Source organism: Chironomus tepperi, unplaced genomic scaffold, assembly GCF_022539635.2.
Source record: "Chironomus tepperi strain 1889 unplaced genomic scaffold, CSIRO-AGI_Ctep_v1 contig_172, whole genome shotgun sequence".
Taxonomy (NCBI): Eukaryota; Metazoa; Arthropoda; class Insecta; order Diptera; family Chironomidae; genus Chironomus; species Chironomus tepperi.
Genome location: NW_027226294.1, coordinates 640773 through 661858, shown reverse-complemented (window position 1 = coordinate 661858; position 21086 = coordinate 640773). Strand labels below are relative to the sequence as shown.

The following is a 21086-nucleotide window of genomic DNA, read 5'->3' as shown; positions in this document are numbered from 1 at the left end:
TTTTGGACAGGCGGACATGCTAAAACATTTTTTCACATATTAGAACGTGCTAAAAAGCAAGTTGCACTGGATTTTTGTCAAAAATTAATTCTTTAAATTTCACTTAATAATATAGTTTTCCTGTAAAGAAAATAATTAATTAAGTAAAGAAACTGTCTAAAATTAAGGTGAGTATAAGATTAAAACGGAAAATCAACGATAAATCGGAAAATATTGAATTTAAAATTCCTTTGTCATTCTTTGAATTTCCATGAACATTTTTCACTTTTTAAACCATTTTAAAAATCGCAAATTGAAATTTTCTGAAAATATTTCGTTCAATTTAGAAAGTCTGTGTTCTATTCAACTAATTTTTGGACATTATTAAAAAATTATGAAAGATCAGAAAATTTATTATAATATTAAGACATACCGTTGAATTTCGCGTGATTAGATTTAACTGACTTTTTATTCATAATCTGTCTATAAAAAAAGTCTGAGACATTTTTGATAAACTCTTTATCTGGACATTAAAAGTTCTAACTGAAACATCCAGTGCTCAGTTGTCACGAAAAGTTGAGCAGTCTTAGTGAAAAATGCAAGATAGACAGCCTGAATACAGTAAAAACGGTTTTTAAAATAAAATGGAAAGAAAAAAAATTTGCATAGATCATTATCTTGAATTCATTAACAATTTTCATGAAATTCATTGATGTAGCATAAAATGCAGAATAATAGAACTTTTCAGGCTTTTACTGTAATTAAACTTTTTTAAAAAGCACTACAATGTATTTGTGTGTGAAGCAAAAATTATGTGTTCATGTCAAAAATAACAACAAACAATTGAAAAATCAACTGATATAGTCTCTCTTGCAAGTAAAAAGTAGAAAGATTCAAGTCTTGATGCCAAGAGCTTAAATTGATTGTACAAATTTTTATTGATTTTTCATTTTTAGATCACTCTTCACCTTCATTATGGCATGTGCAACTTTAAAACGTTCTTTGGATTGGGAAGCACTAAATCAGCGTCCAGCAAAAAGAAGGCGCTGTCTTCCATTTGGAGCTAATCCATCATCTCCATCGACATCGACAAAGGTTGCCGAATCATCCACAGTCTCTCCATTTCTTGAAGCGTCATCCTTAGCTCCAAAATTAACTCCAGGTAAGATTTCACTAACATCACCTGCAAAGTGCAATGGTTTAATTATGTCCTCTTCGTTTTAGAAAAAATGGCTGAGAATATTCGTGAGGAAATTCGCAGATTACATCGTAGAAAACAGTTATCATTCAATAACTCAGTTCATGAATCAATGCAAGACTCAGATACATCTGGAAGTGAAATGGGAGCAGAAAGTCCGCGACGTCCTGACACACCACCAACTGCTATTAAGAATCCAGATATGGCTTTATTCACATTTAAGCAGGTATGCTAGTACTATTATAATTTTTAATGACATCAGATTAATGGTGTGAATTTTGGACATAAACAGGTACAAATGATCTGTGAGCGCATGTTGAAAGAAAGGGAGGAAAAGCTTCGTGAACAATACGATGCAGTGTTAAACAATAAATTAGCAGAACAATACGATGCGTTTGTCAAGTTTACTTATGATCAGATACAACGTCGCTATGAAGCTGCTCCAAGCTGTAAGTTCTATTTAATTTCACTTTCTAAAGAAATGTAATCTTATTTATGCTAATGAATTTTTCACAGATCTCTCCTAATCATCGTTTTTCTTTTCTCAAAATCATCACATTTGTTGGAGTGAAGTGTGTGGAAGGAACGGATTAACTATATCGAAGACATGTGTGTCATATTAATATGATTTCTTTATTTTATTTTTTTTTTTGTTTACATCAAACAATTTTTTTGCGCAATTAATCTTAGATTTAAAATCATATTTTCTGATTTTTATATTTTAATTTGTTAGATTTTTCTATAAGATTCATATAAAACAAAAAAAATATTCTTTATCTTCTTTATCTCGTAACATAAAGAAACTTTTATACAATTTTATAAAGAGATATAAGAAGTTCATGATTCTTTTTGGACATTTATGTTTAAGGAAGTTGAAAGCAAGTGAAAAATATGTGTTTATGATGAACAAGGCTTAAAACTATCATTTTGGAATATTCAAACTTAATATCTATGGATAAAACTTTTGAACGTTAAGAGTTATAGTTGTCAACAGTTATTGACAACTGCTTGTACTAAAGTAAGGAGTACTAACTGTTTTATCCATAGTATATTAGGAATCAAATTAAATATATTAAACATTTCAATGATTCTTATACGAAAAATAATGTGGAACATGGAGGAATAATGAATATCAACTAGTAACACTTTCGAAAAAAAAAAATCTTAATTATTATCCTTTTTAATGAACATATAAAGATACTTTTATAGTAATCATCAAAAAAAATATGAACTAGTAGTTTGTGCCTATCAAATTGATTCATTATAATCACAGAAAGAAGAATAATAACATTAATCAATACATAAACTGATAAATTTAAAGAATATAAAAAATACTGGAGTTGCTACATATTTTAATTAATATTACTAGAATACCATAAAGAAAAATACTACTCATATATAAATAACTTATGTTTTCCCAAAATGATAGGAAGCATAAAGTTATGTCAGACAAAATTCATAAAAAAAAACTAATGATTTTTTTCCCATCATAAACCAAAATTGAATCACAATTGATTATGAAAAAAAAAAAACAATTAAATTTAAGGTCCTTTTTGTAAATCTTTAACTATTAAGTGCTAAGACGTGAAGAAAAACATTGAAAAATGCGATAATTTTTATATGAAGATAAAAAAAAATACACAAAACATAAAAGGGAATGTTAGGCTTTTCTGGCGAGATTTTTAAATACTTTTCATTAGAAATGGTTAATTATGATAGATAAGGAGTTGATGATTATGATGTGGAAAAGTTTTTTTGTAACTGATCTCGCATGATTTACGATTAATTTTTTTGCGCGCGATATGAGCAAGTAATGAGACATTTTTTTAAGAAAAACATTCAATTGCTAAATAAAGTAAAAACTTAAGATTAACTAAAACTTGTTCGTGACTTTTTGCTGCTTTAACATATTTCAGATTTCTGTAACGGTTTTTTAAAATTCAAAAATATTGTTGATCAGTTTTTTAGGTTAAAAAATACTAGAAACAATAACAAACTCACATGAAATAAAATTTTTATTAAAATGGATATTGTGAAGGAAGTTTTAGACAAACAGGCAAAAGAAGCAGAGAAGTATAAGCCAATCAATGTTGTGAAGCATGAAGAAGTCAAGATAGATGCTGGTAGATTGATGATTTCTGATCCCAACATTTTTTCTGAGGAAATCAAGTAAGTAATTTTTGTTTTCATGCATTTTCAACATGATGTTTATAAAAAAATAATTTCTAGAGAGAATACAGAAGCATATCTGTCAAATCTTACAAGAGATAATGTTCAATTACTTGTGAATAGTATTTGGGAACTTCCAACAGAAAGATTAGATGAACATATAGTAGTTAAATTACCTAAACCTAGTTTTGCACTTCCAAGAGCCAGAAAACTTCCAGTTCCAAGAGCTCCAACAAAATGGGAGCAATTTGCTAAAGAGAAAGGAATTGTCAAGCGAAAGAAGGACAAAAAAGTATATGATGAAGAACTTGGAAAATGGGTTCCAACTTATGGATATCAAAAATATAAGGCAGAAAGAGAAAAGGATTGGGTTTTGGAAGTACCCCAGAATTTAGACCCAATGACAGACATGTTCCAAAAGAAGAAGGATTTGAAGAATGAAAAGATTGCTAAGAACGAAATATCAAGAATGAAGAACATTGCTCGGGCACAAAAAGTGGATATGCCTCGAGTTGGTTTTGTATCTGAAGAATCTGCTAGTGCTAAGGATCTTTTAGTTGCAGCAACAATAGCAAAGGCATCAACAGCATCAGTTGGCAAATTCCAAGCTAGTTTGCCAAAGGAAAAGACAGCTCGAGGAATCGGTGTTAAAGAGTTGATTCCAGGTGCACAGAAACGAAAGAGACCAATTAATAATGCAATGGAAAAATCAGAACAAATTGAAGTTGTTGATAAACTATTGAAGAAGCGACCTAAAATTGATGTTGAAAAGGCAGTTCAAATTCAAAAGAGAGAAGACCGTGAAGAGTAAGTTCTAATATAGTTGATTTATAGACTTTACATTAATTGAAATAAATTTATTGTAGACGTGAGAAGAAACCAGTCGAGAAGAAAAAGAAAGGCGGAAGTAAATCTAAGCATGCTAAAAAGTTCACAAAAAAACCAAAATCTGGAATGGGACGTGCTGGAAACAAAAAACCTGCTGGAAGAAAACGACGATAAAAAGGTGAATGTTATGTTTAAGGTTTTAATATGCTATAAATAAATCTTATGAAATAAAACTTCTTTTATTAATATCTGTATCTTTGCATTGTCTTCACATTTATTTACTTAAATGAGCAGTTCTTTGATTTTGGGTTATTTACGCATGTCGTGAGGTAGTCAAGAACAAAAATTCTCATAACTTTGTTGAAATTATAAATTGAATTGTGATTTAAATTCCTTCCATCATCATCATTTGTGTGCCAAGTTGAAGGAAAATTCATGGGAATGAGATGAAGAATGGAAACTCCACGTCGTTGAAAAGGAATATGATCGTCACTTACTCCCAAACTTCTATAGGAATTCAAAAACATACCGCGATTTCCATTTCCAACAGCTTTTAGTGATGAAGCTTCACGAAGGGTGTTTTCAATTTGAACAAGTCGTTTATTCAATGGACAGGTGTTTGGTGTTGAACATACAAATCTTGCATTTCCACTTCCAATTAAATCAAGTAGCACCATGACATTCTGACAATATATTACACAAATTAAGATACTGTCATATGACAAAAGGTATAATTTCTTGAGGGATCGTTCACTAATGATATCCATCACTATTTAAATATTTAAGCACATCTCACTAAATTCTCAAAGAAAATTCTATTCCAAAAAGAGAGTAGTATTGGACGTCATATGTGAACGATCCCCATTATCACTTACAATTCTGTCAATTTCCTTTTCATTCTTGTACTTGGTTTGTTCCCACTTTTTCGCCAAATGTCTTGAACCGTACAAGGAGTCGGTATCTGTCCATTGTTCAAAGGCTTCCTCTCCATCGAAGAAAACAAGCATCAGTCCAAGATTCTTATCCTTTAAAACGTTTTGAATGTACGGAAGCGTTGTCTTTACAATATTCAGCATAAGTGCACATGGAACAGCTGTGATATTTAAACTCATGAATTACAAGTCGTTATGTAAATATGTAAATTCATACCTGAATCTGTGGCACCGACAAACTTATTATCTGGGAAATATTTCGAGTCATAATGTGCAGATAACATTAGGAACCGATCAGCATTGGGATTGATTTTGCCAATTATATTGACGAAGTTTATCTTCCCAAAAATCGGTGCATTATCGTAAAACGAGTCTTGTTCAACAGTCATTCCCATTGATTCCATTTCACTGATTATGAAATTTTGCACTTTCTTTGAGCCTTCAGTTGATGCAACTCTTGGGATGAGGATGTTTTGTAGTGCATTGTCAAAGTGTTTCTGGTCATCTAGCTGAGCAATTTTTAAAGCATCTTGATAGTTCAAAGCACCTGATGACTAATAAATGTTTGTTAATAATTAATAAAGCTATGCTAAAATGTATAAAACTTCTAAGTATTACCTGTTTAAAAAAGCACAAATAAAACAGAGTCAAGGTTACAGAAAGCCTCATTATAATTTTTAATAATTTATTGGTTCTTCTGTTTATTTAATTAAAACAGGTAGCAATCATTCAGATTCCTCTATTAATTATTATTTTAGATTCAGGAAATACTAAAAAAAAATATTAATCTAGTCTCTATTTACGTATTTACGTAAGTTGGAATTGTGACACTAAAACAACCTACACCGTCGATGATTTAACAATGACTGAAACGAAAAAAAAGTAACACCGAACATCAAATACAATCAATGAGCTTCATCATGTATAGTATTTTGATGTGAAGCATAGCATATGTGTATAGACGACTTGTGTGTGCTTTCGCTCACAATGGTATGAAATATAAAAATTAACAGTAGCACAACAGTGAGAGTTATTGCTACTGCTAATACATACCATATGACGTTGATGTTGAAGCTGAGAGAAAGAAAATGCAGCGTTAGAAACAGTATGGGATGAATGAATAGACAAAGTTGACAAAAGGCGAGGAATTAAATTTGCATAAATAAATTACCAAAGTTTTTATTAGGTTTCGGTCGATTCTATCCGTATTTTATTTACATAAATTGGAATTGCTTTTTCACTCGTTCAGATTTATCGGGCATTTTCCGTAAACAAGTTCACATTGTATGTCCTCCATCAGTTATTCCTTTTATATCCGTTATTAGCCGTGTTAATAACCCGAGCAGTGATTAACCTTCATTTACCTCAAAGATATCTGGAAATTTTTATAATTCATTTCCAAAAAAGTCAGGTAGCTTAAACCAATCATGCGTGAGTGACAGGCTTACCACTGTTTTTTGATGGCGATCTGATAAGTCAAGTCGTTTAAATGTCATCTAAGAGTTTACATGCGTCAGTCAAAACGATAAACTTACATATGGTAACAGCCTAGATCTGACTAACACGAACAGATAAGGAGCTTGCTTGTGATTGTGGTCATAAAATTGATCATGTTCCATTATACTGACTGAGTATACTCATGAGCACGTTAATTTAGGTAATAGGTTGCTGTTAGGGTAATTTACCCCATCATGCAAAGAGCCTGCTGTAAGGAGTAGGGTTAGGTGAGAGCAGCACTCACCCGATCGGCACATATTAAAATGTTGCCACCAAGTGGCTGCCACTTGGCTCTGCTCATCTAGTATATTTAAGGTGAGCATGCTCTCGAGATTATGCTCTTTGTCTATTAGGGTTATATATATTTCCAAAATAAAAACCAAATGTCTGGGTAAGTCTCGATGATCAATTCAAGAAAACTGTTGAGAGAAACATTACTGTGCCTAATAATTTAGTGAAAGCCAGCAGTAGATCTGGTTTTAGATGACATCTAAGGAATTACATGGTAATCCATGTAACAGCGTACAGTTACTCTGTATGGTCAATGAGTTTAATAGGTTCTGTCATGGTTCACTAACCTGTCGAGATCGAAAAATTTAGAATCCATACTAATAGACGTATGTAACTAGACATTAAGATGAAGACTACATCCAAAAATTGAACGTCTAAATTTATAGTCAACAGTTGTTCAATTTATTTCCCAATTGATTGCTTTCCATGTAAAATTCGATACATGTCATTGATAACGGTAACAACATTTATTGTCAATATAAAGCTCATACGTGATGTTAATAATAAGTGATTCATATCGTACAGGTGAAAATGATGTATATGCGTAAATACGAGATAAATACCCACATGAAAAGTGAACAATCATCGTGACGAGTACGTGGAAAGTAGGTGGAAAATTGTATGACGATAAACATGATTTAAAGGATTAAAAAGACAATTGGAAGTTTCTCTTTAGATTCGTAATTGACGTGTGTGACGTGAGTTTGTGTATATATAGAATGCTTGAAGGTATATCCCAGCCTAATGAGCTGGAAACACTGTGAGCAGCAATCTGTTGTGCCACACCCTTTAGACTTACAGTTTTTATGTGACATAAGACCTGATGTACCCTGCAATGTATTCAGTTACTATTCGTGTGCGCAAGATTACGTAAAGGATACCTTGTATACCTAGCAGTGGAGACACATTATGTGCCAGAGAGACCTCAATACTGCACCCAACACACGAATCAAGCTTCGTAACTACCTGAAAAAAACCTTTTAGCTATTCAGATCTTTAACACACAATACGAATCGAGTGAGGGTGCGCCAGACCTACATTTTAAGTGGGAACTAGAAGACTTCAAAGGTGTGAAATGGAAAAAGGACATGTGAAAAATTTCCCATGAGCTTCTAATAATTATGACTGAAGTACTAAACCATTCCGACCTGGGATTGTACTCAGGATGTTTGGCATGTATGGCCAACGTTCTACCATTTAGGCCACTGATGCCATTTGAGTAAAAAGGCTTGTTTTGTTCTATTTTTCTCTTTAAATGTAATTGTTTTTATTACTAGCTATAAAAAAGATGTATACATGAATAAATTATTAGAAAGGCAAGAGAGCTTATGCATTAATTTACAAATGAGAGTTCCTACATTTAAATAAATATCATTTTCTAATACCACATTTGTTTGCATTTTCATTCTAAATTCGTTATTTCTACTGATTTGTTGAACATATTCACAGATTTTCTATTGCTTCTATACAAATTGTGTGACTAGAAAGTCAACCAGTTATTATAGTATCTTATACCTTCTTTAAATTAACAGTCTTACTATGAATATAATAAGAAGTGTTAAAGCTTTGTATTTATTGACTTAAATGAGGCACGAGAACGAACAGATCTTTGAAGCATGCTTGAACTATATTCACCACGTGTTGATGCGCGCAGTGATGCTTGACCAATGGAATGACTTCTTTGGAAGTTTCCGCATTCTTTGTCAACATCGTCGTCGACTTGTTTTGCGCAACATGGAAAATCAAACATTCCTTGACCACGACCAAATTCTTCACCATCAGCCAAAGTTTGCGGAAGTTCATGATTTAATGTTTCAGGTAAGTACAGCGAAAGGAATCCACCAAATATTCCTAAAATTCCTAACACAATCAATGGCAATTCGTTCATGATGTGTGATAAATAAACAACAAAAGGTGCAAGAATGCTTGCTACATATCCCATAATGTGTATGAAGGCGACACCTTGAGCTCGAACAACAGTTGGCAACAATTCAGCTGCATATTGCAATCCAATATTGTACGATATATTAACAGAGAATCTTCCAAGAATAGCTAATGCAGCAGAGTATATGCCAACAGGTACGCACACAGCAAGTAAACTAAATGTTCCACTCATCACCATCGTTCCAAATGCAAGCCACCTTCTGCCCCAACGATCTAGTTTAATTAAATTAAATAGAAATTTACATTTGAGGAAGAAAGTAAGAAAATATGTAGCAGCAATTTACCTAACGTTAATGTCAATAATGTATCAGCTGGGAATTCCGTAGCAGCAGCAATTGTAAATGTAATGAAAAAATCGAGTCCGAGAGAGCCAACATTTCTCACATGTCCGTCGAAAACAAGAGAAATCACCATCCATATAACAATTAATAATATCGTTATTCGCCTTAATCTTGGAGTTTTAAAGAGATCGAGTAATGAGTAATTGGCGTTTTCAGCTTCTTCTTCCTGCATTCTCTTACAGCTCTCATCAAAATCTTTATAGATTTGGGGCGAAACTTTACGTCCATTGATTTTCTCAAACTTTTTCAAAATCTTTGTTGCTTCTTCAACGCGACCTTGAGACACAAGCCATCTACACACGTACGAAGAATTATAATGAGAAACTTAATTGCTTTAAATTCAATAAAAAAATATAAAAAATTGTTTACCTAGCAGATTCTGGAACTACAAAAGGCGTAAAAACAGCAAGAATCAATGGTGCTGATGTCACTATAGCAAACATTTTCCAATCAGCAATATAATATGCCATCCAAGGAAGACCACATGAAGCGATTGTAAAGAATATTGCAATTGACATGTTTGCAACAAATGTTCGCCATTTTGCACCCGTATATTCTAGCACTATAAAAATGGTAAATAGAATTAATTAATTAGCAATTTATATAAATATATTAAGTCACAGCCTAATGCAATGATTATTGTGTCAAAAAATATATAGCTATTTAAATTAGGTATGCAAATGCAAAATATTTAATTAACATCTGTTAGATGATGAATAATTAGTGCTGGAATGTAGACTACAAATTGCAGGTGGAAGGATCAACTGATTTTAATTTATATGTCATAGAAAAAACAAACAAAGTTACAGCATGTCATCCAATTAGGCTAATTGATCTCAATTTAATCATTCACGCATGTCCATCAAACTTATTGTAAGGACTTTCCTTTGAAAAACGTTCGATATTGAATTATAATCATAGCAATCATTATCAAACATCTTAATCTGATCATGATTTAGTTGAACTAATTAGAAATGATATAGAGTACATGAGAAATCTAAGGCCATTAAGGGGAGTTGTCTAATTGAATCGACATAATTTGTCAACCATTTCCTGATCTTATAATGCACATTTGAGTCTGACAGGTTCTATAATTAAAGTAGTAAACAAAGTGCACATGCTCACAAATATGACTTAAATTATATCCTGTTGAAAAATTGTTGCTGAATTTAAGTACCAGGTGTAATAATCTATTTACATTCACACACCTTATTTGTAGGTTTGTCATGTAAGTAGCTATATAAGGTACAACAAAAAAGCGGACATTAACAATTAATAATTAACATCTGATGTAGTTCTACAACTTATTACATTGCGCATTTCCTACAAAATCAAAAGAATAAATCATAAGAACTGCACGAGAGATTGTTATAATTATTAAGTCTAATATACGTCAATAATGACTGAATAATTCTGAAACACTACTTAAAAATCCTTCCTATAATAATCTATCACATGAAACTTAGTCAAGACAACTCATATATGAAAATATCCGCAAAAACCAGATCTGGTTTGTTCTTGACATAGAAAATGTGCTAATAATGACGATGAAAATGAAAATATTATAATTAAATGTGAATAAAATTCATCAATGTAATGAAACAATAGAGCTTCAATTATTGATGATGAAAAAAAGAGAGTCATCTTGAAATTTGACTGCCACATTGTTTTCAAATTCTTTCATAATAAAGTGGCACGTAGGAAAAATTTTAATGCTCAGCATTTTATACGCTTTTTGTTTGACTAATGTGAGTAAATTAACGCAGTAGTCTGGTACTTGAAGAGTATTAGTCAATTCTGGAGATTACAACTATTGGTCTAACTTCTATATAGGACAGTGGTGGGCAACCTGTGTGCCGTCGAAGCTTACCACTGATATAGAAAATAGATTAGGGTACGCCAAAACGAATAGTAACTGCGATAGTTGACCTGTTGAACTGATCGTTGACCTGTTGCTCTTTCTACTATTGGCAAAATGAATCTACTGCACCTAATCGTATTTAAACGAGTGATGTCTGAGCAGAGCAGGTAACAGAGTGGAATCTAAGTTATCGAGTAATATATATGAAAATCTACCAGTGCGACAGTAAGACGTCTGTGGTCGAGAATGGTAAGGCAACAGACCGGATATCTGTATCATTCTTTTGTACGTACGTAGGTTTGATTCCCAACAGAGACTGATCACTCAATCATTATAAAGAGTGCTTTCTCGATCGGCACTCTTTAAAATGTTGCCACCACGGCGACGAGGTTGTAGTATACTTAGAACCAAGTAGCAGCCACAACATTTCAAAGAGTGCCGATCGGGTTTATATGACAAGATAAAAAGGATTCAATCCTCTATCAGCTGTCGTCTATCACTGGCTGCCCTTCGCCAATTACCAATGCTCACGATATTAAGAAACGCACCTATAAATCTTCTAAAAACTTAATATTCTATAATCGCTTGAAAACATTGGGGTGCATTAATCCAATAAAATTTATAATACTGAATGGAATTTAAGGAATTTGCAGAACCGGTTTTATTAAAATTCATTTCCTTGAGGTCATTAATTTAGAATAAACGATTTAGAATAAATTTTAGATCCTTGCCTGCCTCCAATAAATAAGACTTTATTAGACAAACTGTCTCAGTGCCTTCTCTCGTATTAATTCTGGGTGTCAAAGCTTAGCAATAAAGTAAATCTGTTTGATATCATATTGACCAGAATTATGCTTGCCTGAAATCCCGATCCCGGAAGATTTTCGGCACTCGGGACGGAACCTTCCCGGTCTCAGGTCCTGACATCGAAAAAGCATAATCAGGATTGATCGAGCATAGTAACGACATTAAAGTGTGTCCAGTGTTTCATACCAGTGAGGATTCCATACCACAGTAGTGAGGAACACTGAGCACACTGGAATGTCGTAACTGTGTGTCGCGGCACTCTGATAGCCCACCACTGCTTTATTCTAACCTAAAACCTTCCAATTCCATTGATGACATTTAAAATACATCCCACAACATCTCATAATGAGTTGAAGTATATTTTGAGGCATATTGGAATCGCACTATCCATCAATGTCATTTCACATTTTGTTATTCACCAAGTTCACCAAGATCAGCTGTTTACGGTTGTGCGGTTAATTTGTATGTTTTGATTTTCAGTGTCAAATAACTTTGCAACGGTTTAAGTGCAATGACGAAAGATTAAAAAGTACTGTAAAAATGCATTAATATTACTTCCTGAACATCAAACTAAGACATTAATAAGGTCAGAAAAAAAAACTATTCGAAATGTTGTGGAACAAGAATAAAAAGAACTTTCGAGTCTGGAAAAGTGACACCTGTTCCATAACGAGTAGTAAATGTGTCATAAATGGATTGATATAGCATAATATGCACATTATTTCATTACGCACATGTATTTTATAATACATACTTTGTTTATCATTGAAATGTATAAGGCATTCAGACAGGTGAATGTTGAGTGCATAAACGCAACGATAACATTACTATAGCTACTTACAAAATAAAAAACGTGTACAGAGTGACGCTTTTTTTACGATCAAGGTCGGCAATGCAAAATGTTTTATAAATCAAAAAAAGAATGTACATACTTCATAGAAGGAAAAGACTTAATACCTCATTGTCTGTGATCAAATGAATAAATTGCTAATAATCGTAAAGGGAATTCCTTAAGAGTCATGAGTCATTATAACATATCCGAACATGCAAAATAATACATGATTTCCTGCCTGCCAGTCTATGATATATGTTTGATTTGTTTCTAACAAGTCAATTGTTGCTGGATTTTTGCATACTAATAATGTATTTTTTTATGGGAATTTCTGATGACTGTCTGATTTATTCAGAGAATAATGAACGTTTAGATTGGTTTTTTACAGAAATAACCCTTAATTTAACTTCCTTAATCGGAGACATTGCAAAATTCCAATTATTTCCAGTTTTTAAACAAAATCTATAGTTTGGCTTAAAATCGCCTTAGTCATCTATTCCTGATGTACTATTGCTTTTTGTAAGTTCAGTAAACCTTGAGGAGTTCAGCAAATGAACATAAATCGCTTAGATACAAATTAATATTCAAATCGCATAGAAATACTTCATATAAACATTATCGTTGATCTTTTCAGGCAAAACATAAATAACTCAATAAATAAATTAAGTAGCCGCAATAGTTGTAATCCGTTGTAGTAATGAATAATAAATAGATCACATGTAAACAATTAAGCGCAATGCGATATGATCTAATGGATATTCTCACCTAGTATATACATCATTGTAAAGCAGTTGTCGAATGCAAATCCGACTAGAAATCGACAAACGCTGAACTGCCAAAAATTGCCGACAAATGCAGTTGCAACACCAGCTACGAATCCAATAATGTTACAGCCAGCTAAAGCTGGAATACGTCCATAATGATCTGCGATATACCTAATATGGGAAAATAAGTATAAACATTGGATTTCATTTAATGAGACGAAATTTTTGCACTTACCCGAACATTAATCCACCGACAATGGCACCCATAAAGAATATAGATTGCGATAATGTCGGTAAATATGCATTTTCACACACCCAATCAAACTGTTGATATATGTACAAGAATAATAAATATTAAAGGAAATGCTCATGAAAATCTGATTTCAATTACCTCGGTTGCTACGGTACTGTAAGGTATGTCAGTAAAGTTATATTCCCATCCATATGCGCACGATTGTTTTGGCCAATTTGGATCTGCCTTCCTTATTCCAAGAGAATGTATATACGTAAAATTCACAGCATACATTGTACATTTGCTATATCCATCATTTTCATCATAAGGAATTGCAAGCTGCTGCCTAAGAATTATTAAACGAAAAAGAAGTCATAATGTACTAATTGTATTGACCTTATAAGCTTGTCGACGTGCATTCATTGTAAAAATAATAATGTAATAAATTGAACTGACATAAAATGTCATTATAGACTCTGAAACTGATCTTCACATGCTGATATTCATTATGAATCAAAATATTGATTTTAATTTGATACATTTAATTCGTAAATTCATGTGACTGTGGGATATAATGTAGAGTTTGTTTAATAAAAGCGGTAATTAGGCGGAAATGTCAATGATTTATGCAAAAAGCAGGCATTCTATTTTTACGAGAAATTATTCGGTATTTACAGTCCTAAATGTTACAATGCAGAAAATAATACACGATCTTTGAAGGTTATAGCCAATAGAAGCAGACATTATGGTCCACACACATTTCAAATGGAGAAAATTAAATCAAATTTCTTGACTAAACAAAGAGGTTGTCACTAATGACTTCCAATAATTTAGCGGAGGTGGATTTTTTGATGCACACAACTCTTAACTCTTGTGTCTCCTTAACTTCTATGCATATTCATCAACTTCTATGCTAAATTGGCAAGTGGAAGCCAGCGATAAAGACATCTTCAAGCGACTCCTGTGGAAGGTCATGGATCACAATTGATCTGTACAACCAGCGAAGTAAGTAACTATGCATATCATTAAGTATGTCAAAAATTCTAATGTATCATGATCACCAAGCGACTTCGACCTTTGTGAACTGCATTAAATGCCACCGTAAGTCAAGTTCAATTCGCATCACAAGGCGCGGTATTTTCTGCGTAAAAAATGCAGCACATGCACTTGAAGTAAAAAAAATCTAATTTATTATGCATTTTCCTATTTTTCTATTTTTTATTGTATTGTAAGTAAATTAAACTTAATTAACAGACATAGCGAGAACCAGAACCACATGTTACTATTAATATTAACCACAATTAATGTCATAGTAAAATAAAGTTTTAAGGCTACTGAATAGTTTTTTTTTTTTGTTGCTAGTCTCAAATTACAATTTAATTTTTTGAAATAATCGTTCTCGATCTTTTAATCCTGTGCTATTAGTGGTCGTTAACAAATAGCGTCCAGTGTGGTTTAGATATCACTAATCTCCCCCGAACAGCACAATGTGTTCGCTAAGACAATGCTATGTTGCCGTATTAACAGCAAGATGCAAAGTTGCCTTACCCTAACTGGCAATGAGTATACTCACATAATTGAACGTACTTATGAGTGAGCTTAATCAATACAATTGAGCATGCACAATTTTGTGAACATACTCATGAGCATGCAAAGAGTTTTTTTTTCTATTATCATTCCAACTACATCAATCATGACCCGTTCTAACATTTTACGTTCTCTAATTCTTAGTTCCCATCAATAAACTGCTACACTTAAGAAGTATCTAAACTTCCGAAAAACCATTAGGTCGGTGATGGGATTCGAACCCTGGAGTTCAAACTCAACACCAACTTTCGTGACCCGCACCTTGTTAAGTGAGCTATCAAGGCACTTTTGCTTCTTTGAGTTAGTTAGAGTTTGTGGATGGTGTTGTAAGCTTTTGGATCCAGTAGATAGTAAGTCCATATTGAGTACAAAATCGAAACGAGCATGCTTATTGTCTGTTAGGACTAATGACACCGAAGACAAATGATTCGAACCTATTTTCATAGCGAAACATGCGGTTAGTTACATTGTGCCTTGCTGGTCGATGCCAATGTAGTGAAATTTATTAATTATTTAAAAACTGTCAAACCCCCCACAATCAAAAGCTAGACGTAATAAGTGATCGAGTCTTAATAGAAAGGAATATTAATTCATTTACTCAGAAATACCGGAAGCGATTAAGAATATCATAAAAATAATAAGACTGCTAAAATTCTTCTAATTGAAGTGAAAAAAATGATCAAAGTATAAAAACGTTAGCTTGATTGATTTGGAATTATTTGCAAGGATTTTATTAGCAGTCATGAGTCAGTGAATAAGAAACGTTCGAAAGGTTTCCGCGATCATTACACGGATTGGCAAAAATTATGAAACCTTTCCATATGACTTGTGTATATAGCTCTGCAATTTTTTTTTTCCTACATATTGCAGAACTAACATTTTTGTTTTAAATGAGGAACAGCATGACTTTTAGTAACCGTGCAAAATTTAAAGTGGACATTTAATAAATAGCTGCAAACATAAGCACTTAATTAAGTAGGAAATTTTGAGGTGTAGCAACACTTTCAACTTGAAACTCGACCGATTCCAATGAGAATAAATTTAGACAAAAAAACGTGATTGAAGAAATTACTTCCATGTCTTAAAATTTGATTAATCGGATATTGTTTTATTGCGGACATTAACTTATTATTTTTGCAATACCAAACAATCAGTTAAATGGCTACCACCCAATTTGTATAGCAAGCGTGAAATCGAGAACTGACAATTATTTGAATTTTGCGAATTTAGAGTAGTCACAGCTATTAACTCAAGTTTTCAATGAACCTGTCAAAATAATCAAGAAGTCAATCAGTCTGTTGAGTTAGAACTTTTGTTCTGAATTGTACGAGTTTTAGCTCAATGCCTTTATGTCAGTTCTACTGTTCTTCAAAGTCATTTCAAGGAACTTTTAATCTGGAGTCCTGACTTCATCAATCAAGGAATTTATCAATCGCTTCATCTGCTTAGAACAGTTTTACACAAATTATGCTCCGCGATACACTGATGCAGTGCTTCTCAAGCTTTTTGGGATACAGTGGTGAGTCGTGAAAAGTATCGTGACACACCAAATTTGGACTAGATATGCTTGTGGTTTACTGTGTTGTGCTTGATATTTTTAGCTTAGACATACAGTCTGTATGATACAGACCAATGCTTAAGTACCTACTTTGTCTAACCTTCAAATGTATGGTTCAGTTCCAAGCAAATTCTGAATTTGTGTTTACATAGAACACAAAACTTAATTAGTGTCCAGCAAGATCTGCATCAATTGAGTGGTTTTTTGCATCTAAACGATTCATTCAACCAAATGAGCAAGTGAGCAATAATTATATTAATATATTCTCCTAATTGAAATGGATATCTACATGTATCAATCAATTGGTTTTTGCTCATACTCAACACCAAATGTAATAAATTAATTAGTTCTTCCATTTAACACTCATAATTTCATCAAGATTTGTCTCACATTTTTTTGGCTGAAGATGAAAGATCATTAATCATCTAATTTTTACAGTCACGCCTCTTATGTGTGCATAACAAAACGGCTTAGTGTTGCTACCTACCGCACATGTTTAGCTAATATTTGTCATAAAACTAATTCATGACACAGACGTCTAATGGCATATAATTATGCATTTACAGACATCCAATTTCATACTTTTACTTCAAGTTTTATTTTCAAGTTCAATTTGCTTAATTAATACCTTGGATATATAGCGTGTAGGCTTTCAAGTTAGACATCATGCCAGAATACATATATACATTTCATGCATCAAAGTTGCAATACACGAAAAAAGTGCACATTATTTTATACATTCGGGTCAAGTTGAAGTTATTTTGATACTTATTAAGGAAAAGAGGTCACTAGCGGAAATGACGATCATAATCAGAAATTATATATTATTTGTGGTTTAGCATTTAAGAAGAGCATTATGGAAAGGCTAACTTATGACAGTAAACCTTAAAGAATATTAAAAATAAATTGTAACTTATATAGCTTAACACTTATTTTACTACTGGATCATTCAGAAATGACGTCCATCGTTAAAGGGATTTTATGCTGTGTTATATTATGCCATGGTTAGTATTCCCGGAAAGCATAATGCATAGAAATTGGTGAATATCCGTCCTCATGACAACTTGATTCCAGCTTAATGTCGAATTTCATCAATTCTAGCCTGGATCTAGATCACGTTAGCCTGGGCCGAATGTTTGGACATTTTTCAGTCGAGTTCCTTTCTGGATTGAGCTATATAAGTTTAGAAACATTAAAAGGAAGACGTTCAAAAATTCTAATTTTTAATGGACATCATACATGAATGCAGCTGGTCATAAGCTATAAAAGCTCTACGTAAGATTGTAACTGGCTTATTTAAACACTTTAAAAATAATATCCGCTGTGAATGTAAAAATTAAACATAATTAAACTTTGCGAACACTGCTGTTTATATATATCACTTGTGGATGCATGTAAATACATGATCAGACATAATAGTTTGCTTCTATTTTATTATGTGCATGAACATAACTGAAGAAAATTACATCAAATTAATAATTTTCATGTACGAGTATCATTAAAAACCACTTGAAGTGATCATCACATTAATGGAAGTAATTCCCTGAAGAAATTTCCCCTAGTGAGTCACGTTCCAATGCATGTGATTTTATTGGAAATCAAAACTGGATGAAATGAGGTTTGTGAATTTTGTTTTGAAGAAGTTCATAGAAGCTTGTTTACTATCCGGAATTCCATCTATTCGTAAAAGTCATTGGATATTCAGCAAATGTCAAAGAACTTCTTAGAAGAAATTAAAATTTATTGCCATTCAATTTATATGAAAATTTATTTGCATGTAAATTTGTATGTATGTCATCGATCAATTTATATGCAGGCAGAATTAAATGATTCCCCGGATGAATCACGGTAATTTTGATTCCTTTTATTTACAACGAGTTTTTTATTAAAATGTAAGTAAATTCCAAACAGGTTTCTAGCAAGTAAAAATCCATTAGAGTTGAATGACGTCAAATGACTAAGAGTCGTAAGAAGAATAAGAGCAGAAATTAAGAACATATAAAACCAGTATAAAACATTTTGGATAATAGCTTAAATAGCAAGTCACTAGTTTTATATCACGAGATATAAAAAGACTTTAATAGATCATCAAAGAATTAGCGTGGATGGTGAGAAACCAGATGTCAAACATGTGACTTCCTGCATAAATTATTATAACTAACCTTAGATACTAATTCTTTACTTATTAAAGGCTTATTATATCTGACTGTTAAGAATGTTTGTATTTTTAAGGTAAACATTTATCTAAACATAATGTTTCTTGATCACAAGCAGCATATAGATAGAATATAATATTATGACATCGACAAAATGAATTATTAGCTTGAATGCTTCCTTAAATGTAGTGGTTAATGTCTTGTAAAATCAGTTTTATAATTTTTAATTGAAGCTTTAGCTTTATTGTATTATTTCGCGCTCAGAGTCATGTTCCTCTTCATAAAGCAAATTCAAGTGTTGATGTTAAAATCGCATCTATTGCTCATTGTAAACAATATTTTCTGCTCTTATTGTTACTGCTCAATACGAATTGAATCCAAGATACCATCAAATTAAATAATTATTATTTCAAGTCTTGGAATAAATTAAAGAAATGCCAAAATGATTCTGAAATATCCTGTTGGCACGAATGAGATTAGTATGATTGGTGTCGTAAAAAAATGATTCCGGATTTCACAAAGCTATGAGATTAATCATGACTAAGAATTTTATAAAATATTCTAAAATATTTGACCAATGGACTGTTGTCGTGCTGGATAACATTAAGGCAATGGTGAAATAATTAGGAACTATTTCAAAATGATGTCCAATTATTGTTAAATTTATCAAAGAGATCGGAATCTATTAAATGACATTCAGGGATGGTACAACAGACCGTAGATCGTAGTGCCCTTTCGTAATCGACGGATCCTAATCTATATTCTATTTATCTATCTAATTCCTTTATTATTCGAATTTTATTCCTTGCTTGAATCAAAATATCAGTTGGAAGTCAGTTTCAAGTATTTTTATAAAATTCTATGGATAGAACAATCCACACCAGAAGTAAATAAAAATCGTCTATAGAGCGTTTAAGCCTTGGAAAAATATTACACTTTGCTAATAGCAAAAACAAGAAACACGTGAAAAACCTTACCTCTCTTCTAATGTATAGCCTAAGTTTTCAAGTTCAGGCACAGCACACCAATGTTCATCAGGCACAAGAGTTATAAATATTTGTGAGAAGTAAACGAATGCAACAAAAAATGCAAATGGAATCATAAGGAGAAAAAGGATTTTTTGATATCGTCCAAAGTCTCCTATGTGTGGCAGAAGATCATCAAAATCGATGATCGGTCGCGAAGGTTGTGTCGGTTGTGGTGAATGTCTTACATCTCCATTTGTATTATTCGATAAATTTGCTGATGAAGATTTTTCATTATTTACAAATGCACTATTAACATATCCATTATTTTGTGGAAGTGTATAGCTTTGAGCATCTTCAGGTTTTGGAGTCATTTTTATTTAATTTATTGAGCAATTTTAAGTATAAAAATTAAATCACATGCACTTTGAATTTCACTTTTTTTATATGTCTTGTGTTAATCTGGAGATTCCAAACTTATTTGTATCACTGAGCTGATGGATCAGCTGCTTGAAATGATACCATGAAATTTCTCTCCACTATTTTACTTCTTATCAATTTACTTGATCTTCAACTACGTGAAAAACTATTAAAAAAATTGCTAATGCTCATACAAGTATGTTGTGTTAATTATTGTAATAAATCTAGAACACGACTTGAGCTGATTCGTATTTTTTTATTTTTTATTGTTGGCAGGTTTTCTCTCTAAAAAAAATTTAATTTAATTTTTTTTTATTTATAAGAGACACGCAGCACAACAAAGAATATCCGACTTAACGAATGAAAATTTGTTTTAATACTAACTCATTGAGCACCTCCAGTTTTCTTTTTATATAAAGAGATTTTTTTGTTCAAAGCAGTGGTCAAGTGAGTGCTCAACATTATACTCTGAGTATCATGTCTTGTTTACAGTTGAACGAAAGAGCAAATCAAAACGGAATTGAGATTGCGATGAGACTAGTTTTAATCAATATGAGTTGTCGACATGATTATGATCAGTTGTTTCATAGAAGCAGACTCTCAGACATGCAGTTTTTTCTCAGAATTTTTCTTCATAAACATTACTCATTCGTACACAAATTTTGTGCTTTACATTCTCTCACATAATCCTAAACAGAACTCTGTGTATAAGAAAATCCCAAACA

General features: G+C 32.3%; 4 protein-coding genes across 4 annotated transcripts; 2 read left to right on the top strand and 2 right to left on the bottom strand.

The window, feature by feature from the left end:
• The first annotated feature begins 23 nt into the window (after positions 1-23).
• On the top strand, positions 24-3056 carry akirin. The gene is made up of 5 exons (XM_070638285.1): positions 24-167; positions 936-1141; positions 1204-1403; positions 1470-1626; positions 1694-3056. Exons 2-5 carry the CDS (start codon positions 955-957, stop codon positions 1702-1704), a joined length of 555 nt encoding a protein of 184 aa, XP_070494386.1. The 5' UTR covers positions 24-167; positions 936-954; the 3' UTR covers positions 1705-3056.
• A 98-nt stretch (positions 3057-3154) lies between these two features.
• LOC139088920 (ribosome biogenesis regulatory protein homolog) lies at positions 3155-4428 on the top strand. The gene is made up of 3 exons (XM_070638280.1): positions 3155-3346; positions 3407-4153; positions 4213-4428. The coding sequence occupies exons 1-3, from the start codon at positions 3201-3203 to the stop codon at positions 4346-4348; spliced, it is 1029 nt and encodes a 342-aa protein (XP_070494381.1). The 5' UTR covers positions 3155-3200; the 3' UTR covers positions 4349-4428.
• On the bottom strand, positions 4360-5958 carry LOC139088921 (glutaminyl-peptide cyclotransferase-like). The gene is made up of 4 exons (XM_070638281.1): positions 5725-5958; positions 5324-5660; positions 5050-5267; positions 4360-4857 (listed from the first exon to the last, which is right to left on the bottom strand). The coding sequence occupies exons 1-4, from the start codon at positions 5773-5775 to the stop codon at positions 4453-4455; spliced, it is 1011 nt and encodes a 336-aa protein (XP_070494382.1). The 5' UTR covers positions 5776-5958; the 3' UTR covers positions 4360-4452.
• Positions 5959-8153: 2195 nt separating this feature from the next.
• On the bottom strand, positions 8154-20714 carry LOC139088929 (organic cation transporter protein-like). Its single transcript, XM_070638291.1, has 7 exons — positions 19954-20714; positions 13835-14021; positions 13679-13767; positions 13445-13614; positions 9549-9741; positions 9123-9472; positions 8154-9051 (listed from the first exon to the last, which is right to left on the bottom strand). The coding sequence occupies exons 1-7, from the start codon at positions 20313-20315 to the stop codon at positions 8453-8455; spliced, it is 1950 nt and encodes a 649-aa protein (XP_070494392.1). The 5' UTR covers positions 20316-20714; the 3' UTR covers positions 8154-8452.
• Between the last annotated feature and the right edge of the window lie 372 nt (positions 20715-21086).